This window comes from Ptychodera flava, chromosome 13 (assembly GCF_041260155.1).
Source record: "Ptychodera flava strain L36383 chromosome 13, AS_Pfla_20210202, whole genome shotgun sequence".
In the NCBI taxonomy this organism is placed as follows: domain Eukaryota; kingdom Metazoa; phylum Hemichordata; class Enteropneusta; family Ptychoderidae; genus Ptychodera; species Ptychodera flava.
Window position 1 is genome coordinate 13,646,545 of NC_091940.1, and position 26,813 is coordinate 13,673,357.

Below are 26,813 nucleotides of genomic sequence, written 5' to 3' on the forward strand. Positions count from 1 at the left end.
GTGAGCTGACCCACTCGACAAGGAGTCGTATGGGCTAACATATCGCCACGAGTTTGATGCAACTTATTTATTTAGTCAATTATCGCATCGCAGGCAACAGTTTTGTAAAATGTGCTTACGGCTGTTTCAGAACAGTACATCTCTTCACATTGACTAGTTCACATGGCCGTTCCATTTCTTGCTGATTTTGTCGACTCGAGGAACACTCAAACTCCCTTTATAATTTTGTTGTAGCTTGAGTTAAATTAACTGGACTCACGTGTTTCATGCCAACCTTCCCGATACTTCCGACTTTTTTCTGCAATATACAGCCCTGAATGATTCAGGTGATCGCGGACTACTTCATTTGACTGTTTCAGAACTACGCTCCGCCGCTAACAAGTGATGATAGTGAGTTTATCGACGAATCAAAATCGAGAAAAGCATTTTTGCCCATTACATGATCACCAACCGGTCAAGAGTCGCTTTCCGATGATAAGACTTTGTCTGCTACAGTTAACGGTTATAGTCGTGATCTTAGTCTTGGAGACAGCCCAGCCGAACACAGACGCGATGGACAAAAACCTCGGTACCGGCGACATCATCTTCATAAGCGTTATGTCTGTCCTCGTTTGCCTGTCGGTGTTCGCTAACATCCTCGTTATCCTCGTGGTCCTGCGAAACAAGAAGATGCACAACGTTACTAACATGTTGATAGTGAACTTGGCAATAAGTGACATTTCGTTTGCCGGCTTGTCTATTCCTCAGTCGATCCATGACATATCTCACAACGAAGATTACTATGAAGGTAAGTTGAATATCGTGATCGCGTCGCTCAACGCGACTGTGATCAAACCAGGCGACTTTGATCAGCCCAGCCTGCGTAGTAACATTTGTGTTGATCAATTTTATTGATGAATAATAATCAATACGGGAGTGCATGTTTTGTGGTGATTTTGTTTATCATATTCATTCAAGACAGTAAACGTTGCTTAATACTAAATCTTACAATCGACGTACTGTAAAGGCAATTACCACCACGGCCCTTTCCCTCCGCTGTCATTTTCTCATCACCATCATCATTTAAGACCGTTGTCTGAGTAACAGCGAACTACATCTACCGTTGTCTTCATCATCAGCATCTGTATGACGATCAACAGTAACCTCATCATCATCATCATCATCATCATCATCATCATTACCATCATCATTATTATCACCATCATCACCATCACCATCATCATCATCAACATCATCATCATCAACAACAACAACAACAACAACAACAACAATAACAAAATGGCCTTATCCTGGTCGTCGTATAATCAGTTTCTTTAAAATAACACTTCAATGATTCTGTCCTTCACACTTATTTATCACCCTATCCTTTTCACAACAAAATCTGTGACGTGTGGCGTTTCTTCAAGTTGTTATCGAATAACTTTTCAAGCATGCGCCACTATACAAGGAGAGTCTTGTTTGTTGCGAACTGATTTATATCGGGGCGATATCTTAGAAAAGTCGCAGTCTTTTGTCTAAATCGTTGGCGCCGTGTGTCGCCTGCCCATAAAATCAAACAATAGGTGGGTGGTTGAATATTTCATCAAAAAGATTTACCGTCGACCGCTTTTTAATGATTGTGAATGAGGTATGGATAGGACGTGGGTAGCTTAGTTGTTTAGTGCTATAGTGAAACCCTTTCTATTGTTTACCATAGCAACAAAAACTTGGCTAATCTGCATGAGTACCAAGGGATGTATTTTATTCACAAACTCAGACATTTTAATCAGAAGCCATTAATGAATTGGTGCAATAGTCGAAATTTTGTCCAAGGTAATATTATACATACATGCATCAAGTATATTTATGATATCCTGGCCTACACATCCGATACACTGAAATTGATAACGCGCAAACAAAGCAGCCTTTGGCTTCACTGTTAGGATTAAACGATTTGATTAATTTTTTCATTTCTTTAAATCTTTGGCCACCGGCAGAATTACATGATATGCTGTAATCAGATGACATACCTGATCGCATGTAATGCCTGCCTCCGTTCGTATCGCGTTTCTGTGCGGAGAACGATTATATTACAGCTATTAACGTCTCATAAACGAACGTTGTTTGCACATCAATAAAATGACTTTTGAAGCGAGACGAAGCTTCCAAAATATCAAACTCTGGTTACCTTGTTTTATTTTTCACAAAGATGAAATTTAACTCACATCATGAAATTATGAAACGGTCAAATTAAAAATGTCGATTTCGTCGCTCTTTTTCCCTCAGGTTAATACGCTATTCTGTTTATGCGGGTGAACCATTCCTGCAAATTCGATTATCCCCAGCTCCTTTCCAGACTTTGCGATAGTATGATTACTTTTATCAGTCAAGGGTTAATCGTTCGTGCATTATCACTGTTATCTTGGTGAATCTAGAATTCCTTAAGATTCCCTAGAGACTTCTATATTCAGTGAGAACCACGTTAACTTTGGTTCGTCGCGTCGTTTGCCTTCCAAGAAACGCGTGACAAGTAAACATTAACTTTCTCTGTGGAGACAGCAACATCAAGGTGAATTTGTGGTCGTTTTGAGTTTCGCAATTCTCTTAAACATAATTCAAGGTCCCAAGAGTAGGAAATGGCACATCCGAAGTAGCGTTGGATACAATCTTCACGACACTTGACCTTCATTATGGATATCTTTCGTAACAAATAAATAAATTAATTCACAAATAAATTACATCCGCTATATAGAACAACACGTAATATGGGCGAGTGTGAATCCGAAGTTTACTGTCATTTCTGCGAAACCGGTTTTACCACCGAAATTCACGCCTAAGCACAAAAATATATACCATGTTCAAACTAGGAATCACAGCGTTTGGATTTGACTGCGAAGTGAAAGCTACATGAAATTTAGCACTTCGTGCAGCTTGTCGCCGACTTCTTTTTTACAAAGCCGGAACACATTTCCTGACTGTGTATTGCAACTGTGCCGTGATTATTTGCTGTCAACATGTAAGTCTTCCCTTTGTCTTCACGGCATAAAGGGCTTCATATTTTCGATTACCCGAGGATGCAGGGTTTAGCTTTTTCATAGCTCTAACATTGTTAGGCTTTTTTGCAAATGGCATGTTCTCTTTTTCAGAGCCGTTTTTTTATATTCAGCAAATTACAATTATACCTACCGAAACCAGTGCTGACATGAAAGCTTTAAAGAACGCATTCTCAATTTAAAAGCGAGAAAAGATTTCTATTTCAGGACAAAAAAGGATGGCTACTTCGCCATACAGTGGCATCGTATCGTCATCTTTACCTATTACAGTAAGTCTGCCTATCATGACAAACGACGACAGAACAAATGACAGATTCAACTAGTTCTATCGGTATACTCGGGGTAGTTACATGGAAAATTGGGGACGATTTTTATAAAGGCCATTGCCTTAAAATGACCTGAAATCAACCTCGAAGACGTTTCACCCGTTTTGCCGCTTTTCAAAATATTAAGAACTGAACTGATGTATTAAGGAAAGAGTGATGCTGAGTCACTCAGTTCAAAAGCACTCTCATGATGATCGGTGACGTAAGTACCATGCGTTCGTCTTCCTCTGTGTGAATGATCAACTCCATCTTCGCCTTTTACACCGAAATCACCATTAAATAAAAAATTAAACTGCAAGAATAAACCATCATCATCAACATCAACATCATCACCACCACACGTATTTGAACCTTTCTCCGTCCAGCGAGAAACAAAGAATGGTGCCTCGGAATCACTGCTTCTACCGTAGCAATTTTGAATCTTTTTTGAACATGCCGTAAATTTAGGAACAAATACTTCAACATCGCATTTTTTTCTCAAAAGCCTAATCAGTAACCTTCTCCTCATTGTTCTACTGCACAGAGACATTAATTCGTAGACACAGTATCAATTATCTGGGTTCTATTTCATAAAGTACATTCATAATTGCTCAGTCTTTAGGGGTATACAACTGGGTATAAAGTTATCCGGGGAGAATTTTCAAAATCAAAATACTCTTCGCTCAGCAGTATTGCCAAGAAAATCAACTAAAATATATATTTTTTTCATCTCTAATCCTATTATCTACCTATATTTGACGATGTATACTGTACGTATATATAAAGTATACATACACATTACTTTGTGAAGCTTTCAGGCGACTTTAGATAAAACGGAAGGCCATCGAGGGTTATCTATCACTTCCTACGTCCCGTTTTCCGTATCGTTAGTAACAAATCTACTTAAAAGAAATTTTAACTTCGCAAGGCTCCGTCTTTCAATTGAGCCGCCAGGATGTAAGTAATGCGAGACCTCTTCCAAGCACGCAATCTTGTCTGTATTAGGCTAGACAAGTGACGATTTTGATTCATATGCGATGTGCGCTTGAGGATGTTCAACTCATTCTCCTTCCTGTCGTCTTTCTTTTGACAATTGTGGACATTATTATTATTTTCATTAAACCTTGTTTAACGAGGGTAGCCTGGTAAGCTTCAGTAAAGATGCTTATCTTCCCCAGGGCCCTCAGATGAACATACAAACTGATACAAAGCAGAACAACATGAAACATGACTAACAAAGCTAGAACAATACAATGCGCAGATAAAAGTGGCCAGGAGTGAACCTGCATACAGGAGGGGAAAAACTGCACAATCACACCAGATAACAAAAACAAATTTGACAAGAAAACTAAAACTCACAAACACAAAAATCATACCCAACAAGCTTTCAGGTAAGCAGTTTTAAAACAGCTAAATGAGTTACTAGATCTTATATTTAAATCAACATTATTCCACTGATTGGCACTATTTACAGTAAACCCTTTTCGATAAAAATCCTTATTTGTTGCAGGACCACTGACAATCTTTGCATCTCAGATCTTGTAACTATTTTATGATCAATTTCGGTAAAGAGACTTGTCATATATTGCGATGCAAGATTATTCAAACATTTAAAAACCATACAAACATTCTTATAAAATATTCTATCTGGTAATGGCATTATATGCATTGTTTTAAAAAAATGCTCGGTCGAAGCATTATACCTTGCATCACACATCACTCTTATAGCACGTTTCTGAATCTTATGCAACCCTTTCATAAACGGTGATGCTCCCCATAAACGACAACAGTAATCCAAGTGTGGTAAAATATAGCTATTATAAAAAAGTTTTCTTATATTCATAGGTAAAAACTGTCTTATTCTCATGAGCAAAGCAATATTACTATTTACTTTTTTAAAAAAGAACATATCAAAATCACTGAACATCGGTTTATTCTCCTGCTTTTGACAGACCGGCATTTTGAATAGCGCCTTTAGTCCTGACGAAGATCTCAATTTGCCTGACATTGAAAGTAAAAGACCAGAGGCGACCATGAAGTCATCATGCATGATCGTAGAATACAGTAACGCTATTATTCTAATTAGTATTTTCCCATGAGCAATGATATTTTATCATGAAATTCTTTTCCTTGTATGATACCATACCATGGCCTGTTATTGTCGGACATCAATGCCATCACAAGGTCCAGAGTGATCACATTTCAATATCAAAATTCTTGATACATGTGCTCTACAATAGCCTGTGTCGATCGGTCTCTGATACGGTGTTCAGGGTAATTGTCAACGCATGCGTGAATCAGATACCGGCGAACCTCATCGAAGTTTGCCATCCTCCAATTTGCACTGTGTGTTGGAACAGTTTTGATATTACACAAGAGACAATAATGGCAATCTAGCAGATTTCAAAATGGTCAAGTGTCTTGTTTATTCATGAGAACTTCGGCACTGAGAACCAACCCACGTCACATGTAAACACGCCCAGAACAAACAGATATACGGCCACCATATCAGTGGAGTTAAACGCAAGAATGAGTTCAAATGTGCTACAAGTCCTTACAGAGACAAAGTTTAGTGCTTTTTACGTTATGCAAATACCTTCAACGCGATTGGAACTACTTTGAGATTGTTGAATTAACACATTTTTCAAAAAATGAACGTATTTGTAAAAATGTTACACCATAATTTGCTTAGCTTCTTAAAAATCCTATTCAAAATTATTTGTTCTAATATTAGTGTTAATGTTACAAGTAAAAATGAATGCGTATCAGCATCTGATTCAATGTCGTTCAAATATATGAGTGATCAACATTTTCATTAAAATATTTGAATTTGTCTCTAGTTTCTGGTCACTAAAAATAATGCTGGTACTTATCTCATATTCGTTGTTTTGTCCCAACCAAATTGAAGTTTTTGACGATTTGCAGTCAAGTCAGAGTCATTGTAAATATGCCCTGGCGACATTTAGCATTATTATGCCTAAAAATACCGAAAAAGTAAATGAATTTCAAGATTGCCCTGACTCAAAAGTCATCAATTTTATAGAGTACAGAGGTTTTATGCAGTTTCTGTATCGTCCCGTAATAACATTTACACAGAAATAAAACTTGTTCATAGCAATGAGTCCGATTGAAGTGTTATATATTGTCGTTTCGGTCGATGAAAACAATATTTCAATGCTTGTACTATTCTATCATTTGCAAATTTGAAGCTGTATATGACAACGTCGTCTAATTAGCATATACCTCAGTATATTGGCAATGATCAGAAAACACGCGTCAGCGCTTTCTCCATTTATATCTGTTCTGTCAGTAATCAGGTCGATCGATCTTTCAGCGTGTTACAAACTGCGGCCCGGGGCAAATTGATAAAATAACGCCCGTAGATGGAGTTACTGATCCTCGGACAAATGTTGTCGCGATATAAGTCTACAATTTTTCATCATTCCCAACCATTACCATGATACTAACATCATCAATGATTGGTGCGATTACACATTTGCAGAATTTCAATGCCATAGTTTCCCTCGAAGTTGGTTTTATCAAAAAAATGTTTGTCTAAAGTATAGTGAAAATGACAAAAAACGGGCCATTTCCTGCATTAGTAGGTCCGGAGTTGCCATGTAGCAAATGTAAGTCATTTCCAAATGGAAAATCACTTTTCTAGAGTGGCTGTGCAGAGGAAATTATGAACAGAAAGTGACAAGCGATCTCCACAAGATAAGAGCAAAGGATTTATTTCTTGGCCTCCGGGGCCAAAGGAATTACAATACATATTGTGAGGTACTATAGTAACTTGTCTCCCGGCGGATACTCTCCTCAAGAAGGTATCGGTCGTCACCAGTAAAAAGATAGTTTTCATTCCCCCCCCCCCAAAAAAAAATTACAGTTGCTCGTGAATCGGTCGACGTCGGTTTTATCTTCATGTGACACAGAAAAGAAAGAGGTTGAAGAGAACGAACCGCGCATGCGTACGCGTCTTATTCATAATTCAAACGACTGTGTTTAATGTGTCGGTCTACTCAAAATTGAAAATATTGTCATTTTTGTTATTTTTGTATATTTTGTGCTCTATTTTTTTTCACAAGAACAATAAACTGAAAGAGGATCCGTCCTACTGTTGAGTAGGGCCATCCGGAATTACCCCATACGCTGTTTCCACTATAAACAAACCTTTTCTCTCATTTTGTGAGATTATTTTGGAGTATCCGTAAATGTTCAAAGTTTTCATACAAAAAAAGAATACACATCATATATGAGTAGAATCTTATTTCATTCCCTTCCATGTAGCTCAAGGCTAAAACAGACTCGTGATCCTTTTAACAGTAAAAAAATCTGCCCGCGAGGTGCACTGTACCTTGAATATGACAGGATAACTGAAAAGATAATACCATCTCCTGACTATACGTGCGATACTATAAATGTTAAAACAGTTTTAATACAAACAAAGCCTTTAAATCTATCATTACAGTAGAAGCTTATTTTATTCCCTTCCAGGAAAACCTTATAGGATCCTCTTTCACGTCAATGTACGAAACGGCTGCCAGTGAAAAGTTTCAATAATCTTCCTTTTAGGCCTAACCAATATTTTTGGATACATAGAGAGTACATTAATAATACAAATTACAATATATATGTAATAAAGGACGGAAATCTCCCGTTAATGCTACGAAGAAAATTTGAACTCTCTATTTTCTAATGAAATCAAGGTACACGTTAACTTATAGGGAGAGGGGTCGTCGGGAATGCATGCATCTGTGCGACTTTCTGTTTGTTTACAAATAATGTATTTCATCCACGATATCTAGATCTGTTCATCACGCCAACATAGCTGCAACATTTAAACGTTAGAATGTACATCATGGCAAACATACTTTTAACTTTCATCAATCTCAAACGTACCTTGGATACAGTGTTTACATTGGTCATATGGGTCCCATACGACCCGACCGTTTAGCTCAGTGCCGACGACCACTTCACTTTCAGCTAAACTGCATAGCACAGCCTTTCATCGCCAAATTCGTTTTTTTTACAATTTTAGGTACTTTTGCCTGCAAGTTGGTCAACTTTCTACCGGTCTTCTGCATTACTAACGCCTCCTACACGTTGGTGCTCTTGTCCTGGGAACGGTACCGGGCGATCGTGAAGAGCTTGCAAAAGCAGCTCGGGCAAACAGCGTGCAAGAGGCTGATATTTGCCACTTGGATCCTGTCCACTGTCGTTGGAATACCTACACTGTATGAATACGAGCCGGTGTCCGTCTGGAATCGCAGCATAAACGAAACGTGGCTGGTCTGCACGGCTGACGGCACCGTTTCAAGAAATTTCCTAATCTTCGACGCCGCTTTCATCCTTTTCTTCTCCTACCTCATGCCACTTGTCGTCATGGTGAGAAACTACACCGGCGTTATCGTTTTTCTGATCTCCCGGAACACCCGGATTGAAAACAGCACGGCACGCGCTCTCTCCCTGTCAGCCGTGCGGAAGAGGCGTGTGAAAGTGGTCAAGATGTTGGTGACTGTGGCAGCCATATTCACGACAGTTTGGCTGCCGTTTTTTGTGTTGCTCTTCGAAGCCGTAAGTATATAGTCGGGGCGCGCTTTTTCTCAATTTGCCTATTTGTCTCGGTTGTAGCAGGGTATGTATGTTTATTCGTTTTAGTGGCGCACCTGGAACACACTGGGTCCAACCTACCGTTTGAAAACAATCGGGTTTCCTTAAAGGGAGGGGGGTCGTCGGAGCTTCGCCTATACGACTTTCTTGTTCACAAACGGTGTCTTTCATGCACGATATCTAGCTGAATGACGTCAGCATAGCTGCAACATTCAAATTTTATAATGCACATTATGACAAACGTATTTTGACTTTCATCATTCGCCAACGTACCTTGTTGATATTGTGTATGGGTCCCATACGACCTTGGAGCGCAGTTCCGACGATCCCCCCCCTCCCCTTTAAGGCGCAGCCCTCCATAGCTTTGTGATGCACCTGAACCCTAGGGTTAACTCTATTTATAACATTTCCCAGCGTCTGCACAGCTTTCTTCAATCAGACTGTTTTAGTCATTCAAGTAATGTCGAAACAATTTATGGACCAGAGAAATTGTTTGCGTGGATTTATGTAGTACATCCAGACGATTTACGATTCAGAATTCGACCACACATTCTGTTCGTATACTGTCAACAGCTTGCATGTTAAGATTTGTATATCTGCAAGTGCACGCAATCAGATTAAAGAGATGGGCCACGGTCTTTTACGCTATCATATTACGGTATATTTTTCTGCAGTTATCGCAGAAAAAATGAAGGCCATAATATGACAGCGTAAAAGACCGGCCCATCTCTACAGCGCATTTTAATCTGATTGCAGGTGCTCGGTATATGTCTGTGCCTATTGTACATATTAAATGTGCACTAAATTCCCTTCTTCTAACGCAAGTAGCATAAAAACTTCAAGTTCACCAATGACACATTAAAAAACTTGGTTTTTTTTGAATATTGAAGTTACCTAAAATGGCTATCAAAGGTTGAATCTATCCTGTCCCATTCTACCAATTCATTACAGAAGGTGACCGGCTAAGCCGACAGCAGCATGAGTGACTCGGTGTGGAGCGAGATTAGACTAACCCTGGCCGTGTTCAGTACATGCTACAATGCCGTTCTCTATGTCATCTTCAACTCAAGCTTCAGGAGGGGTTTCAAGAACTTGCTGTGTGGAACATGCTCAAAATGGCTCAGAGGGAACTCAGCTCAAACAGAAATGACTGCCTTCAGCGTATCGGGTAGCTATAACAGTCGGCCAGCGGCAAGAGAGTGAGCAACGGTCTGAACTGCGTCATTTATCATGTGACCTTTAATACCAGACTAGGTTTTTATATGGAGAACAGGCCAATCTGCAGTGATCGTGCATCTAGTGCCTTTTTCATACGAACCTTGAATGTTGAATTCTTGGTGTTTGTGGGCTTTGATTAATTATGAAGAGATTATGATTGGAAATGATAATTCATCACTCTGTTAAACAGTACAATAATCAAACAGCACGAAAAAAATGACCTTCTGAACAGAGGCAAATCTCTTTTTAACATTTCATAGCTTGTTCTTGCGGTTGCTAACTTAAGCCAGAGTGTGCAAGGAACTTATCATTTCCAATCTGCTGGCAAAAAAGCGGGGAAATCATATTTTAGTTCCAATAAGAGTTTTGTATACTGTGACATGGTTTTTGACAGGGTAGAAATTGTAATCAAATGACACGCAAATGTCTTTTGTTGTGTGAAAAACGCATTCTCCCTCCAGACCGTACAATTTTTCCAATTTAGGGTGAGCCCCTGCTAGCCCACTACTATACCCTGTCCATATTAATTAGCCTTCACTTGTGGACAAAAGGCAGAGGCAAATCATATCTGCAGGGCAAGGCGTGGCCGAGCACCTTAATATGGATTCTCTCTCCTCGCTCTGAGTCCAAAAATAAATGTTATAATACTAACAAACCTAAAGTAGATAGTCAGTTTTTACCGAAATGTTGTGCACGGGAGACTTTTTTGCCCTGGAACAAACCAAGGTGATAACATGATACACAAATTTTAGCAAATACGAAAGCTTAGTTTATTATTCACAAATTTTAGCAAATACAAAAGCTGAGTTTTTTATTGACAAAGAAAACGTCGTGTACATTTTTGTGGTCATATTCAATGTCAACGTTTGTGGCTTCTTGTACGTGAGACCCTTTGATATTTGATTAATTCTGACTGTGCATGGGTTTTCATATGCCTGTTCGGACATTTCACAAATCAAGACGCCGCCAGCGGCAGAATGGGCAAATCCTATATGTGTGGAGAAGCCGTACAAATATGGTATTCCATGATAGAAGGTGAGCCCATGTCATGCAGAAAACACGCAAATCCGTTAATATCTCTATACAATAAATGACACTAGGACTTGGGGACTCCTTGCAACAGTGACGCATACACTAAAAGCAAAGACTGTACAGACCCTCGAGAAAAAGGAGATAATATATACAGGGTTGTTTCTACCTAACTATGGGATTGACGCAGAGTGGGGAAAATCGTCAATTTTTTTCAAGAGCCTTGCTTTCATTTAAGCTTGTATCAGCCTTGTTTTCTTTCAACCCTTTGCTTTAGAACTCAGACGGTATCAATTTGTTGTTGCGTCGTCCGTACAGTTTACGGTTCCGTATCACCGTGCCAATGCGCATCATCTTGTTTTAGTAAAACCCCGGCAGCAAAGATTTTTTAACTTGTTAGTTTATGCATAGACCCTCGAGATTTTCTCGAGGGTCTATGGTTTATGTAAGTTTGTCATGAGAATGTTTTAACGTCACTTTTTTCATTGAGAGATCGTGTGTACCTGCTTTTCAGTATAATGGTGAATGAAAAATTGAACGTGCAAGAAATATTTCTTGGCAAATTGAATAAAATGACGTCAAAATTGTAACTAATGATGTATGCACAATTATTTTTAAACAAGTAATATAACAATTAATATTTGTATAAGATTCATTCCAAGTGACTTCACATTCGACCATAAATGTATAAAAGTATTCGTGGCTGCACTGGCACTTGCAATTCTTGTGGTAGCCACTCTGATCATTACCATGGTTTACGGAAATTGGTGTTCGCATGGCTGTCACAGCTATCGGTGGTCATTTAAGCTGATATGCAGGACGACGAGCGAAGCTCTGGTGTGATGCTGTTCATCTACCTTGATTTCAAAAGTAGTGCACCTGGGTACATCCTCATCAACCGATCCGCTTGCATATTCACAATCTTCCAACCAATCACTGAGCAGTGTGGTAGGTAAATCTGGCAATATGGCCCGACTGACAAAGTGCGGCAACTCGGAAGGTTATATGGCCATTTTCAGTGAAGTGTACGCCAGTCATCCAGTCAGTTAAATACTCGACCTGTATAGCATATGGCACGGTGAGGAAGAATGGATCGATTTTAGTGCATCGAACATTTTGGCAAAGTGATGCGCAAACAGCAGGTGGGAAGTAATGGTTAACCTATTAATAGTCCTATAATATACATCTGCATGGTTTGTGCGGATGTGTCTTCTATATTGTTATACTGTTTCCACTTAGGCCTAATGGATATCTGCATATGAACAATATTGTTACGTAATAAAAATGTGACCTTATTATCGACGCAGGTTGTTTATGAAAAAAGACGAAGCGATATTTGAGGCAGGCCATTCAGTTTGTATGTTCTTCACACACCAACTGTCTTTTTGCAAGCTTGTGATTGGATGATGTTATGACATACTTCGATCACAAATCACAGGTATGTTACAGGCATGTTACAGGTGTGTTTTCATATGGAGGTAAAAAGAAAGACCTCTATGATTTTCATAATAACGTGACGTGTTTTATATTTGATAATCGAATGGTGTCATGAAATACCGCAGTCCACTTGGGCTTTCGGTCCTCGTGTCGTTCGATGATGTCTGAAAATGTAGGCTATCATCTTCATAGCTACCTTTCTATGAATCACAGACAGGAAGGAATTCTCCTTGTCTTTGTATGAATGTGCACAGTTATTGGGTTTGGACTTCCCAATGACACACCAAGGGCACATTTTCCCACTCGCTGCAGCAATTTAATGTCCAATTACACATGCATTTTTTACATGTATACCCAAAAGTGCGAGTAAGCAACGCGTATTTCTATGGGTTATTTAAAGGAGGTGATAATGATATACAAAAAAAAACATTTCTGCACCTTAGTGCAGTGAGTGACCCTTGGTCAGCGTTGACTATATTTTTGTACGGTTACAACACGGTCCCTCCCCTCGGGACCGTGGTTATAACCACCACGGGGTACAGCATACAATACCGTATTAGTCAAGCAGTTATGATAAATAAATGTGGTTTCTGAAACATTTTTTACCAGTGTCATCGTGTGCCTTGTATAGCTCCCGCTCATTATCTCTGTAAAGAGTGTATTTAAAAGAAAAACAGTCCATATCAGTGAATTACCTATCCGAATCACCCAGATTCATTTTTTGTAATGATCATCAAAGCGAAGAAATATCACTAAACAACTCGTTATGCTCATAAGGTAATCAGTAGAAAAGGCTAATAAAGGGGATTAGGGTACTAGGCAGTTTTTGATATACAGTATGGAGATAGCGAGGGTAGGTCCTAGACACAGGTAGGCCTAAGGCTTGTATGATAAAAATGTTTAATACATGATATTCATTTATTATAACCTAGACCAATGTATTGTTTGCTGTACCCTGTGTTTTGTTATGCGAACCACTGGCCTACAGGACGATGCCGGCCGCCTCCCATCACTACAGCCGCCCCCACAGTGGTTTTTCTAAGGCCTGCAGGTAATAATGATTCAGTGAAGCCCCTTTTTGACTTCCCTTTCTGCTTGTAGGCCTACCTCCACGCTCAGTGCGTTATGTACAATGACTGGGCGTGGTTTCTGGACTTTCTTATCTTGTTGAAGATGTTGTTGTCGGACGATGTTGTGTCTTGTTGTGGTTCTGTCGTGGTTGACGTGGAGAAAGTCAGAGCGAACTCTGTAAATTTCTGGACTGGATCACGTTGGCCTGGAGTTTTGCTGTCTTCATCTGAGGAAGTCTCACTGATTAGCTCGAAGTCACTCATGGTGTACGTCGATTGATGTGTTGTTTAGAGTGGTTTGTCTTTTTATAGCATGGTTGTGTTGGATTGTGTGATCTCTCTATTGTTGTAAGCTGTTGTTGATTGGTTAATTTCGCCTTATTGTTTGTTGGAGCTGGAGCGCTGTGATTGGCTCAAAATTCTGTGTTCCTATTGGTTAATTTGTGATTTCAGAATCTTGGTGGATCCTATAAAAGCGTTTAGGAAGTAGTGTTGCCATAGTAAGGGACCGTTCAGTTTTTACGGGGGGCGGCAAAATCCAGGGGGGGTTATCATAATTTTGGAATCCGCGAAGGGGGGGTCATCGCTTTTTCACTGGTAGGAAAGGGGGGGGGGGTCACCACATTTTCAAAAACATAATACCTACAATAAAGTTCACTTTATGCCATGGTCATGATCGACCCTCTTTACCGGCGGGCCGCCTTCGGCGGCCCACCCCAATTAGGTTTACTTCGTGCAATGGCCATGATCGACCACAGTCACTTGTGCTACTTTTCACAGTAAAATCGAACGTCGAAGATGACATGGTGGCATAATCCCTATACGAAATAGCCATTTGATTTCCTGACTTGGTTTTTCTCAGGCATATGTACACACGTCTATGGGGGCATAGACGCCGAGCGGAATAGACCGATCACAAGTGACTGTGTGATCGACCCTCTTCACGGCGGCCCACTACAGTAAATAGCGTTGATCGCGATTTCGGGTTTGTTACTAAATATAGCTGCACGCGCGTGACTTTCGGACAAATAAGATGAAATTCGGACAAATTTTGTCGTTGTATGCGCGGCTGTTGTTGCAGCTTGTAGTCTCAGTCATCGATTCATACAACTAAGTGTGACGCTAAATAGCCATTCTAACACTCGCAGGTTTTATTTTGTCGTTTATGCGGAAAATGCGGGCAAATATTATTTATGCATATAATGAGAGAGAACAGTGACGTCATTTGCGATCAGCGCTATTGACTTTATGACTGTAATAGCCAATGACCATCTTAACGGCCGGACGCCTTCACCGGCCCAATCCAGTAAAGTTTACTTTATGCAATGACCATGATCGACCCTCTTTACTGGCGGGCCACCTTTGGTTGCCCACTAGAATAAAGTTGACTTCACGTAATGGCCCATGACCCTCTTAACCAGGGGCTGCCTTTGGTGAACCACTCCAATAAAGTCCATGGACATAAGTGTCTATGGAAATGAAGTTAAAAGTTGCCTTACAGTCGTCCTAATTAAGAGACATTTGCATTGATGTGCCTGAGAAGTTTGTGCACCGGCATCTCTGCTACACAAATAAAGTGCGCTGCGTACCGGAGTTCAAATCCAAACCGTGCGGGTAAATTTGACATATGGGTTTTGGCTATTTTTCAGCGGGGGGGTAGGGGGTGGTCATCAAATTTTTTCGTCTGACAAAGGGGGTCATCTTTTTTCACGAAAAATGCAGGAGGTCTATATTTTTTTGAACACCGGCCACAAGATCTTGCCGCCCCCCCCCCGGGCCGTAAAAACTGAATGGTCCCTAAGACGGTTACACTGGTTAAATGTATTTTGGCTTATTTGGCTTGTAGTCTGCTGTATTACGGGTATTGTTATAGACGATGGATACCCATCAAACAAAGTAAGGGGTATTCTCGTGTATGCCCTCTTTCGACTTCAAGTCGGAGCAAGAATAGGTAGGAAATCGCAATGTAATAAAGGGAAAGCGGCTGCACACATCGCCTACACCATTTTTTTTCGTTCTCTGTGTTTGTGTTTTATTTTGTGTGTTTGGCTATTTGTGTAGATATTAGCCATGGTGAGACGTAGCCGTAATCTGGCTGTCGAATGACAGGGTGATCCTTTGACGCTACGTTTCGAAACCTGTGTGTGGTTTCTTCCTCGGTCGCTTTTTTGAAAATTGCTCTCCTTTGATTTTTGTTTTTTGTTCGTCCAGCAAGGAGGCTAGAATACTTATATTCGGATCAATTTGTTGTTTTTCATTTTGTTCGGTCGTTTCTGTAAGATTGTGTACTTGTGCATTTATGAGTGTGTCGCCAATGTTTGGATTTCTTTTGTATAGCGATGATCGGTTTCATCGTGAATACATTCTTTAGTGTTTGGTCTTTTTCTATTTCTTCCTAGTTCTTCAGGAATGCTTGTTTGATGTCTTTTGTTTTGACGTGTGGACTATACGTGGTAGAAAATATCAATTTATTTGTGTTGTTGTTGTTGTGCGTTTGTTTGTGATTTATATGTGTTCTTCGCGTTGCGTAATTTGTTTCGGCGTATTGATGTTTGATATTTCTTGTTGTGGATATTCTCATCGTAGTAGCTTTTCATTAAATGTTTTGACTTTGTTGTTGAAGTCTTCTTCATTGTTACATGTCCTCATGTACCTTAATGTTTCGCCTTTGATCAGGCCCTTGAAGGTTGATTTTGGATGACATGATTTTCTATGTAGGAACTGGAATGTATCTGTTGATTTTGTGTGTGTTCTCGTGTCTAGTATGTTTTCGTTGTTGTATCGTTGACCTTTGTAAATGACTAGGTCAAGATATGTTATTTCGTGTGAAGAACTTTCATATGAAAATTTGAAAGTGGGATGCATTTTGTTAATTAGTGTAATGAATTCGTGGAGTTCGTGTTCTGTTGCAATGAAGATTAGGAAATGTCGTCTCTGAATCTACACCATAGTGATATTTTTGTTGTGTATTGACGAACGATGTTCAGTTCTAATTCGTGAAATGTGATGTCAGAAATGAATTCGTCGTTAAATTCGAATGTGCTGTTTTTCAGAATAATGTTTAGCATAGCTAACAGGTATTCTGTTGGTGGTTTATGGGTATTTGTTTGTTAATTGTTTGTTTGTGTTTCGTTGTTTAACGGTTAGCCGATTGCCTGCATGGCGTCATCGTGTTGTGTGTTTGTGTACATAGAGACTACGTCTAATGTGACTAGGATGGCATTGTTCGGAACCTGGATTGAGTCCATTTTCCGGATGAAATCTGTAGTGTCTTTTATGTATGTCGGTTAACGTTGATTTTTCACGATTTGTTTGATGAAGTGGTCTAAGAATTCCTATATGTGATAGGTTGGACTGGAGCAACCGCTTATTATCGGGCGACCTGCGAATTTTGTGTCCGTTGGTGGCGCTTTATGTAATTTTGGTAGAAGATACGTATTTGTGTAGAATAGATCTATCTACTTATAAGTGTGGATGTCGATGTGTTTCTTGTTGTACATTTCTGTTGTTAGTTGGTGTATTTTTCTACTGTTTGTTTTGTGTCGTCTGTTGCTAGTTTCGTGTAGTAGTTTGAGTCGCCGAGTTGTCGTTCACACTCTCTTATGTAAGGGGAGAACCATTTGATTTCTGGGGGCATGGAGGAAGTGGGTATGGGAGCATTTTTTTTCCTGTCAGAGTGACAGCAATCTTTCTTCTACTGTCAGACCTGCATCATTTTTTTTTTCGAATGGATTAGCAGCGCAATTTTTTTTTTTGGTCATCAAGTTTGTAATGCGTTGTCATCATTATTTACGAGTCATCATTATTTACGGCCTGAAACTCCGAAATTTCGAGTGACCCCCCCCCCCTCGCCAACCATGATGAATTTGAATAACCTCCCTCTCTAACTCTGAAATTTTGACTGATACCCCCACTTAGAAAAGTTCAATACCAATACAAAATACAGCAACAGTAAAAACCTTTAAAATCCTGATGTACCCTGCTAGACTATCATCAGTTATCTCATGATGGTTCAAAAAAGGTGAACCCATCAAAATGAAATTCAAAGTCACAATAAAATAAAGATATAAAAGCTCACGCAGTATCTAACCATATAGTATATTGTTTAATGTGGATGGGTATTATGACAGGGTTTTCACTAGGATATCTGACCGGGCAGAATTTGAAAGTACAGGGGGAGAACACGCGAGAGGCTTAGGGGAAAGTGTCACAGGGGCTTTCCCCTATCTTGCATGGAAATTTTTAAGATATTGATGTGTGTAATGGTGCAGTCTGGTGCAATCTGAGAGGTGTTTTTTAATTTTTTTACTATGTGAAACTGTTAGAATACCCCAAGGGGGAGAGCACGAGAGGGGGAACTCCCCTCTCGTATTGGAAATTTTGAGAAATTGATGTGCATAATGGTGCAATCTGAGAGGAGTTTCAGTTTATTTTGCACTCGGTAAAACTGTTTGAAAATGACATTAAACACTGATGTTTTTTACATTTTTTGCATGATCAGTGTTTGAGTCACAATATTCAACAACCAAACAATGACTATACAATTTGTGATGTTTGCCAGAGACTGAAGACAAATGAATATGTGTCATTTCTCCAGCTGCCAGCTTCTAATGAAAAGCCTGAATATGGTATGTTTAACTGTCAAAATGGTCATTGAACTGAGGTACATTAAAACATGTTTCTGTGATAATAAAGGATGAATTCACAACAGTTCAGTTTTGTCTAGATCCTGTGAAAATTTTGAGAAATTGATTTGCGCCACGGTGCAGTGAAGTGCAATCCGAGAGGCTACTTAATATTTTCAATTTAAATTTGTCTTTTACCAGAAAAACTGTTAGAAGACCCAAGGGGAGAGCACGAGAGGGGGGGTCCTCCCCCTCTCGCAGTGAAACTTTTCATCCATGGCCAGTAGTCAAGAATTCTACACGTTTTACATTTTTTTACATTTATCCATGCACGAAATACATTCTTTACATCTAATACATTTATTACATGTAAGGTCTGCACGAAATACATTCTTTACATTTAATACATTTATTACATGAAAGGTCTGCACGAAATACATTCTTTACATTTAATACATTTTTTACATTTATTACATGAAAGGTCTGCACGAAATACATTCTTTACATTTAATACATTCTTTACATTTATGTCATGAAAGGTCGGGTCTAGCAGGTCTAGCTTGCACGAAATACATTCTTTACATTTAATACATTTTTTCAACAGATGTCCGTACGAAATACACCGAACTCTCGGGCCTTATTCGGGAGTTATCGGACATCATCGGGAGTTTGGGCCGGTCTTGCACGAAATGCATTTTTTACATTTAATACATTTTTTACATTTTTTACATCTAGGAGGCCTACATGAAAGGTCTGCACGAAATGCATTTTTTACGTTTGTGTCGGGTCTAGCTGTGCTTGCAGGAAATACATTCTTTACATTTAATACATTCTTTACATTTAATACATTCTTTACATGAAAGGTCTGCACGAATTACATTCTTTACATTAAATGCTTTTTTTTAACATGTCCGCACAAACTATCAGGACTTGGTTTGGAGGGACGGTCCGACCTTATCGTGAGTTTAGGCGGGCCCTGCCTGAAATACATTCTGCACAATTAATATATTTTGTCGTAAAAATGTCCGCACGTAAGACACGTTACAGGGGCCGTGGTTTAAAGAGGCACTCCCACTTGGTAACATTTTTAAAACACAATTTTTTAATGCCAACGGTCGATATTTGATATGGCGACTGCGCGCGGATCGCGAGATATCGATAAAAATGTGTCCTCAAAAAAGTTAAAGTTTGAATTCCGGTGGCCCACCTGAATTCAGCTTCCGAACATAGAACGTTCGGCACTGGGGCAATTGTCAACTAAGCTGTGGAGTACGAGTCTTCGCTGACGCTGCTGTACGCCACAGCAGTACCACTTCGTGCAGACCTTTCGCGACATAAATGTAAAAAATGTATTAGGGATTAAATGTAAAGAATGTATTTCGTGCAAGCCGAGCTAGACCCGACCCGACCAAAGAATGTACTTCGTGCAGACCTTTCGTGACATAAATGTAAAAAATGTATTAAATGTAAAGAATGTATTTCGTGCAGACCTTTTGTGACATAAATGTAAAAAAAATGTATTAAATGTATTAAATGTAAAGAATGTATTTCGTGCAAGCCCAGCTAGACCCGACCCGACCAAAGAATGTACTTCGTGCAGACCTTTCGAGACATAAATGTAAAAAATGTAATATTATATAGGGCTCAGCCCTTGGTGTCGCGCCAGGGGTTAAGATTGGCAATGTTATTTGTATTGATTCATGATAAACTGTAATTAATTGTTACTTCATAAACGTTTATATGACAACTATGCCCAGTTTCCCTCTGATGAAAGCAGTTCACGTAAGTACACGACGTCAAACCCTGCAGCAGAGCAGATATAGATTTTCTGTAACGTGTAAAAAATTTGGACAAAAATTGGCAATTTTTACAATGATAACAGCCTATTGCGTTAAACAAGGGACGTATTATGCAATCATTATCATTGCAATGGTAACTGCACTGCCCACCTTCCACTTGCAAGCTGAAAACACGGTCCCTTGTGCTGAAAACTACAGCGTTCCGTCTAAAAACTGGCAATTTTTGAATCTAATTATTGACACAGGGGGCGCTTTTCTAAAATTTCTAAAGCATTCTTTGCGTATGCCCCCGTTCATATGCACGACAGTTTTCTCCCTTTATCTACATAAACGATATTTTGTATCGGCGACAAGGTGCATAATAACATTTACTGGCTAATAAAAGAGGTATATTTTATAAATGGCATGTTATATAATGGTAATTTGTTTCGTATTTGTTTATTTACGAGTACTCAAAAAAAAACATGGCGGCGCCCGTGAAAGAAGGGTACACTTCCGGTTACTCGCATAGTATATTATGAATAAGCGCATGCGTAGTCAGTAAGCCGCTGGCGCGACTATTAAATGAAAAGAATGTATTTCGTGCAGACCTTTCGTAACATAAATGTAAAAAATGTATTAAATGTATTAAATGTAAAGAATGTATTTCGTGCAAGCCCAGCTAAACCCGACCCGACCAAAGAATGTATTTCGTGCAGACCTTTCGTGACATAAATGTAAAAAATGTATTAAATGTAAAGAATGTATTTCGTGCAGACCTTCCGTGTAAAAATGTATTAAATGTATTAAATGTATTAAATGTAAAGAATGTATTTCGTGCAGACCTTTCGTGACATAAATGTAAAAAATGTATTAAATGTATTAAATGTAAAGAATGTATTTCGTGCAAGCCCAGCTAGAACCGACCCGACCAAAAAATGTATTTCGTGCAGACCTTTCGTGACATAAATGTAAAAAATGTATTAAATGTAAAGAATGTATTTCGTGCAGACCTTTCGTGACATAAATGTAAAAAATGTATTAAATGTATTAAATGTAAAGAATGTATTTCGTGCAAGCCGAGCTAGACCCGACCCGACCAAAAAATGTATTTCGTGCAGACCTTTCGTGACATAAATGTAAAAAATGTATTAAATGTAAAAAATGTATTTCGTGCAGACCTGTCGTGTAAAAATATATTAAATGTATTAAATGTAAAGAATGTATTTCGTGCAAGCCAAGCTACACCTGACTGACCATAGAATGTATTTCGTGCATGCAGACCTTTCGTGTCATAAATGTAAAAAATGTTAAATCGGCAACTATTGGCCATAGCTCAAAATTTTGAGAAATGCCCGATGTGTGCAATGGTGCAATCTCAGATGTGTTTCAATTCATTTTGCACAAAATAATTGAGTAACCCCGCCACATTTTGAGTAACATCCATCAGCTTTATGGAAATAATTATTTTGCGACGCATTAGTAAAATACTCTCATCAAAAAACGTGCTTTGGTCTATTTTCATATAAGCTCAAATTTATTACCGACGGGGAGTATGTAAAACCCGCTCAGTCTGATCAAAATCAGATGTTGAGTTGGCGACGCGACCGGCGACTGGGTCCTACCTTTGGTTGTTACTGTGCTGCTGTGCAGTCGCCTCGTTACGATCAGCTAAACGAGAACAGGAAAGAGCGAGCAAAGGAGAAAACGACGCAGTCTCTACATCAGATTTAATCACATTGGCAAAATCTCTTCACTCTGAACCATGTGGCCTGGCGAAATAAAGTTCCAGTTTTATAGTACGCGACATCAAATCATACGCTAATCTTCAGCGCGATGACGAAAGTATATTTCGCTTTTCACGAAAAGTGGTACTATTGATGCGTGTCGTCATTCTTCTTCTGTGTCATATATAAGGGAGCTTTCAGTAATTACAGGGGGGTGGGCCAGGGGAATTCGGGGAGGGTCACTTTTAGAAAACAGTTCAAGGGGGAGGGTCACTTTTTATAAACCTATCTTGGGGGAGGGTCACTTTTGACAGAAGCTGATTTTATGGCCAAAACTTTGATTGTCCATGTGATATTTCCTGAATAGGAAATCACCAACAAAATACGTACACATTACCCACAAGTTTCACAAGCAAAGAAGGTGCAGTGTATCCTACATTAAACACCTTGAACAGTTAAAACTGATAAAAGACAAGAGACAAATACATATGCAACAGGTGGAAAAGTGTTTATCAATTATCAGATGTAGATAAACGCAAAGTTATTGTGAGTTTTATATTTGAAAAAATTGTGCATAGTTCTCTCATAGACCACCATGTATAGTAAATCAACTTTTCAGTGAAATTCCAAAATCAAATTTCTTGCACAACCATGGATGTATAACCACTCTAGTTTAATCAAAAACATTAATATAAATAATCAAGCTCACATACATGCACAGATTTACCTAGTTGTGTATTGGAAAAAAATTATTCCTATTTTCATCATAGAACCCCACGCACAGTCAATCAACATTTCGGTTAAATTCCAAAATCAAATTTCTTGCACAACCATGGACTTGTAACCACTATAGTCTAATCAAGAACAACAATGTTAATGATCCAGCATACATAAATGCGCAGATTTATCCAATTTTGTACTGGAAAAAAATATTCCTATTTTCATCATAGACCCCCATGCACTCTAGTCTAATCAAGAACAATAATGTAAATAATCCAGCATACATAAATGCACAGATTTATCTAATTTTGTACTGAAAAAAAATTATTCCTGTTTTCATCATATTTATAGTTTCATCATAGACACCATGGATAGTGAACCAACTTTTTAGATGAAATTCAGAAATCAATTTCTTGTACACAAATGCACATTTTACTTCCCTATTCAAGCAAAGTACATTTAAATACATTATAAAGCTTATATAATATACAGATATAGCATGTTTTGTGGGGGAAAATTGTCAATAATGTCTCTGTGGCCTCTCCGCTAGGCGACTGATGCCGTATGTTATGGGTTCGAACCCGATTGAAAACTAGCCGTATTTGCCTGATGGACCACAGGGGGCTCTTTCTCCTTGTTTATTTGTGTCTGTGTTTGTTTGTTTGTTTGTGTGTGTTTGTGTTTGTTTATTTGTTATGTTTAATAAAATAACAGCGAAAAGCTGTTTTGTTAATATTTGTCATTAAAGAGCAGTTTATTTATTTATTTGTTTGTTTGTTTGTTTGTTTGTTTGTTTATATTAATTACCGATGGTTAGGGTTAGGGTCAGGGTTAGGTTAGGGTTAGGGTTAGGGTTAGGTTAGGGTTAGGGTTAGGGTTAGGTTAGGGTTAGGGTTAGGGTTAGGCTTATTCACTCCCTCTATATATAGAGGGAGTGAATAAGCCTAACCCTAACCCTAACCCTAACCCTAACTTAAGCCTAACCCTAACCCTAACCCTAACCCTAACTTAAGCCTAACCCTAACCCTAACCATCGGAAATACGTATCAACAAACAAACAAACAAACAAATAAACAAATAAATAAACAAACAAATAAATAAACTGCTCTTTATTGACAAATATTAACAAAACAGCTTATCGCTGTTATTTTATTAAAAATAACAAATAAACAAACACAAACATACACACAAACAAACAGACACAAATAAACAACAAGCCCGTGTACCCTGTGGATGGACTCCATGTATTATGATTTGATATTTTTGGATAAAGGACTAAATCAGCCACTTCTTGCCTTTTTAAAGTTGCACAAAATATGGTGACCCTCCCTCAAATGTACGAAATACCATATCTCTTCAAAAACTATTGCGTGATAAATTGTGACTGTCCCTCAAAAAACACCAGCCTTCCCCTCTGTAATTTGTCCCAGACATAACAATTGAGCCAACTGTTATGTAAATTAGCTGATACTCTTTCAGTTATTCCTTGGGACAATACCGCAGTGATTGGGGGGAGGGGGGAGAGTCAAGGTTTAGAATGTCGGACAAGGGGGGATCACATTTTAGACAGGAGGATAGGGGGGAGGGTCACATTTTACGGTACAGGTGTGCGCGAAATTCCCTAGGCCCATCCCCCTTTAATTACTGAAAGCTCCCTAGGTTAATGTTGTTGGAGGGGGCGGGGGGGGGGATAAGGGACTGGACAGAAATTACAGGAGGGAGAAGGGTCATGAAATTTCACGTATGCCTAGGGTGTTTGAAAATGCATACGTGAACAACAAATATGATGTTAGAATTTACCCAAAAACATCAGTTCACTTCTAATGGTAGTCTAGGGGTAAACTATTAAACATTTTACCCAAATCTGTACATTTATGGTCAATGTTGTTCAATAGTGACATATAGGCTGTAATAATTTTCTTGACAAGCAATAATAGTGTTCTCTGTACAATTACAAGCCAAACTATAACACAGCTTGCTGTCCCTTTTGATTTTGTGTAGCCAACTGTACCGCAAGTTGTTGATAGAATTATATTTTGTTAAATGTGAACTTTTGTCGTCGTATAACGTGAAACCTCACATAAAGTGATTACATGTATTTGTGAAGGTTAAATAGTATTCGCTGAAAGTTCAAAGATCAAATGAGAAATTATAAGCTCATTACCTTTCTTGCAAACACCTTTGAAGGGTCACTATTTTTCAAGCAGCGTCATTTTCAAAAACACTCCCTTGTAATTTTTGTCCAGTCCCTAAATGTACGTTGTTTTTATGTAATTCTTATTATAATAGAAGTCATAAAATGTAAAAATGAAAACAATGTAATGCAAAACGACACTTTTCCACTACACTCACGGGTCTCGCCATGACCAGCCTGCAGCTTGGGGTCTCACTATAAGAGCAGCTGTGTTATTTATAGTACCAAAATTCGTCACAATTCGAGTTTCACCATGCCTTGATGCTGACCACCCCTATATACAAATAGTTGGACCAGCAGTTCCCTTTTCCAATCAGCTGATCGGCTTCAACGAATGCGGCGAGAGCACAATACTGCTGCATGCTATCGTGATCGAAGTCCACATGACAGCTTGTGGAAAATTACGCCAGAGGATCAGAGTCCGCATATTGACTTAGACGACACTTTGATCTGTTTCTTTATCACTTCGATGTCACCAAGAGGAAAAGCCTATAACTGCCGAAGTCGCTCTTTTTCCCGCACCCGTCAAGCAATTCACTCCATCTAACAGTGGTAGTTCGTCGTGCCAACTTGTGAAATCTATCAAATCTGTCTGAGTATACAATGGCCAGCACAGTTCAAATCAACCACACGTATGGTTAGTATTTTAGTTTTTATGTTGTCAAGTGTAGCTAGAGTGTCTCTATCTTGTGTACATTTTGTCATGGGCAACCTAGGTCTAGGGTACCGTAAACTGCCTCATGCATTTTCCTTCCGCCCGTAGCACTACGTGGCAATTAATAGGTGATGGAGAATCGGAGACCTGACGCCGTCGTCCGTCCCTTGACTCCGACCTCAGAGTCGAGTGCATGAGTGGCATGGCATGGCACACGGCCTGGCACCGTGCCTCCATTGTTCATAATTAAGTTGTAAAATGGAAAATACTGTGTAAACAACTGCAGTATCGGAAAAAAACACGTACCTTGATCTTCCTCCCGTAACAGCCTATTGTATGTTAATGACCAGCTTCGCTGCTATCTATCCACGTATAAATAATCGTGATAGTGCACATTGCCGGTTAACAGGAGATTCTGGAATGCTGAGTTGTGTACAACTACTGAGGATAATACAGCATGAATCACAGGGTACACGGGCTTGTTGTTTATTTGTGTCTGTTTGTTTGTGTGTATGTTTGTGTTTGTTTATTTGTTATTTTAATAAAATAACAGCGAAAAGCTGTTTTGTTAATATTTGTCAATAAAGAGCAGTTTATTTATTTGTTTGTTTATTTATTTGTTTATTTGTTTGTTTGTTTGTTTGTTGATACGTATTTCCGATGGTTAGGGTTAGGGTTAGGCTTAAGTTAGGGTTAGGGTTAGGGTTAGGGTTAGGCTTAAGTTAGGGTTAGGGTTAGGGTTAGGGTTAGGCTTATTCACTCCCTCTATATACTCAGTCTGAGTATATAGAGGGAGTGAATAAGCCTAACCCTAACCTAACCCTAACCCTGACCCTAACCTAACCTAACCCTAACCCTAACCTAACCCTGACCCTAACCCTAACCATCGGTAATTAATATAAACAAACAAACAAACAAACAAACAAACAAATAAATAAATAAACTGCTCTTTAATGACAAATATTAACAAAACAGCTTTTCGCTGTTATTTTATTAAACATAACAAATAAACAAACACAAACACACACAAACAAACAAACAAACACAGACACAAATAAACAAGGAGAAAGAGCCCCCTGTGCATGAATGTGTTATAGGGTCTTTTTGCAGTATTGTACAAAGACAGGAAGCTGATGACGTGTCCTTGTGGATATGAGCACGCTAGATTGAGGGCCGGGAAAACCCGAAACTACACCGAGCAAATGGGATAGTTTGCTTCCGTTAGTATGCCTCACATGGAGGAGGTAAAAAGAAGTCTCTTTTCTACCTCCATGGTCTTCACTGATACTCTTTTTATTAGTTTTTCTAGTTTTGTGGAGTTGAATAAAAAAAAAGAAATCCATTCCCTGATTCCCTGGAAGGATAAATTTCATACCTTGTCACGCTCGTGTGAAATAACCAGTATTTCACTTC

The 26,813-nt window shown here is 39.0% G+C and overlaps 1 protein-coding gene and 1 long non-coding RNA gene across 3 annotated transcripts in view; one reads left to right on the forward strand and one right to left on the reverse strand.

The window, feature by feature from the left end:
- On the reverse strand, positions 1-25,862 carry LOC139147507 (uncharacterized). Its single transcript, XR_011555735.1, has 3 exons — positions 25,707-25,862; positions 1,000-1,121; positions 1-654 (listed from the first exon to the last, which is right to left on the reverse strand). It is a non-coding gene; the product is annotated as an uncharacterized lncRNA (long non-coding RNA).
- Positions 12,510-26,813, forward strand: part of LOC139147506 (uncharacterized) — a 28,083-nt gene continuing 13,779 nt past the window's right edge. Inside the window, exon 1 of one of the 2 annotated variants that reach the window (XM_070718622.1) lies at positions 12,510-12,632. Coding sequence is in view for 1 of the 2 variants with exons in the window: in XM_070718621.1 (XP_070574722.1) it covers positions 25,349-25,382 (34 nt within the window). In the remaining variant the exon portion in view is untranslated. Of the gene's footprint in view, positions 12,633-25,061; positions 25,383-26,813 lie in introns of those variants that run through there. The other variant, XM_070718621.1, reaches the window with a different exon arrangement.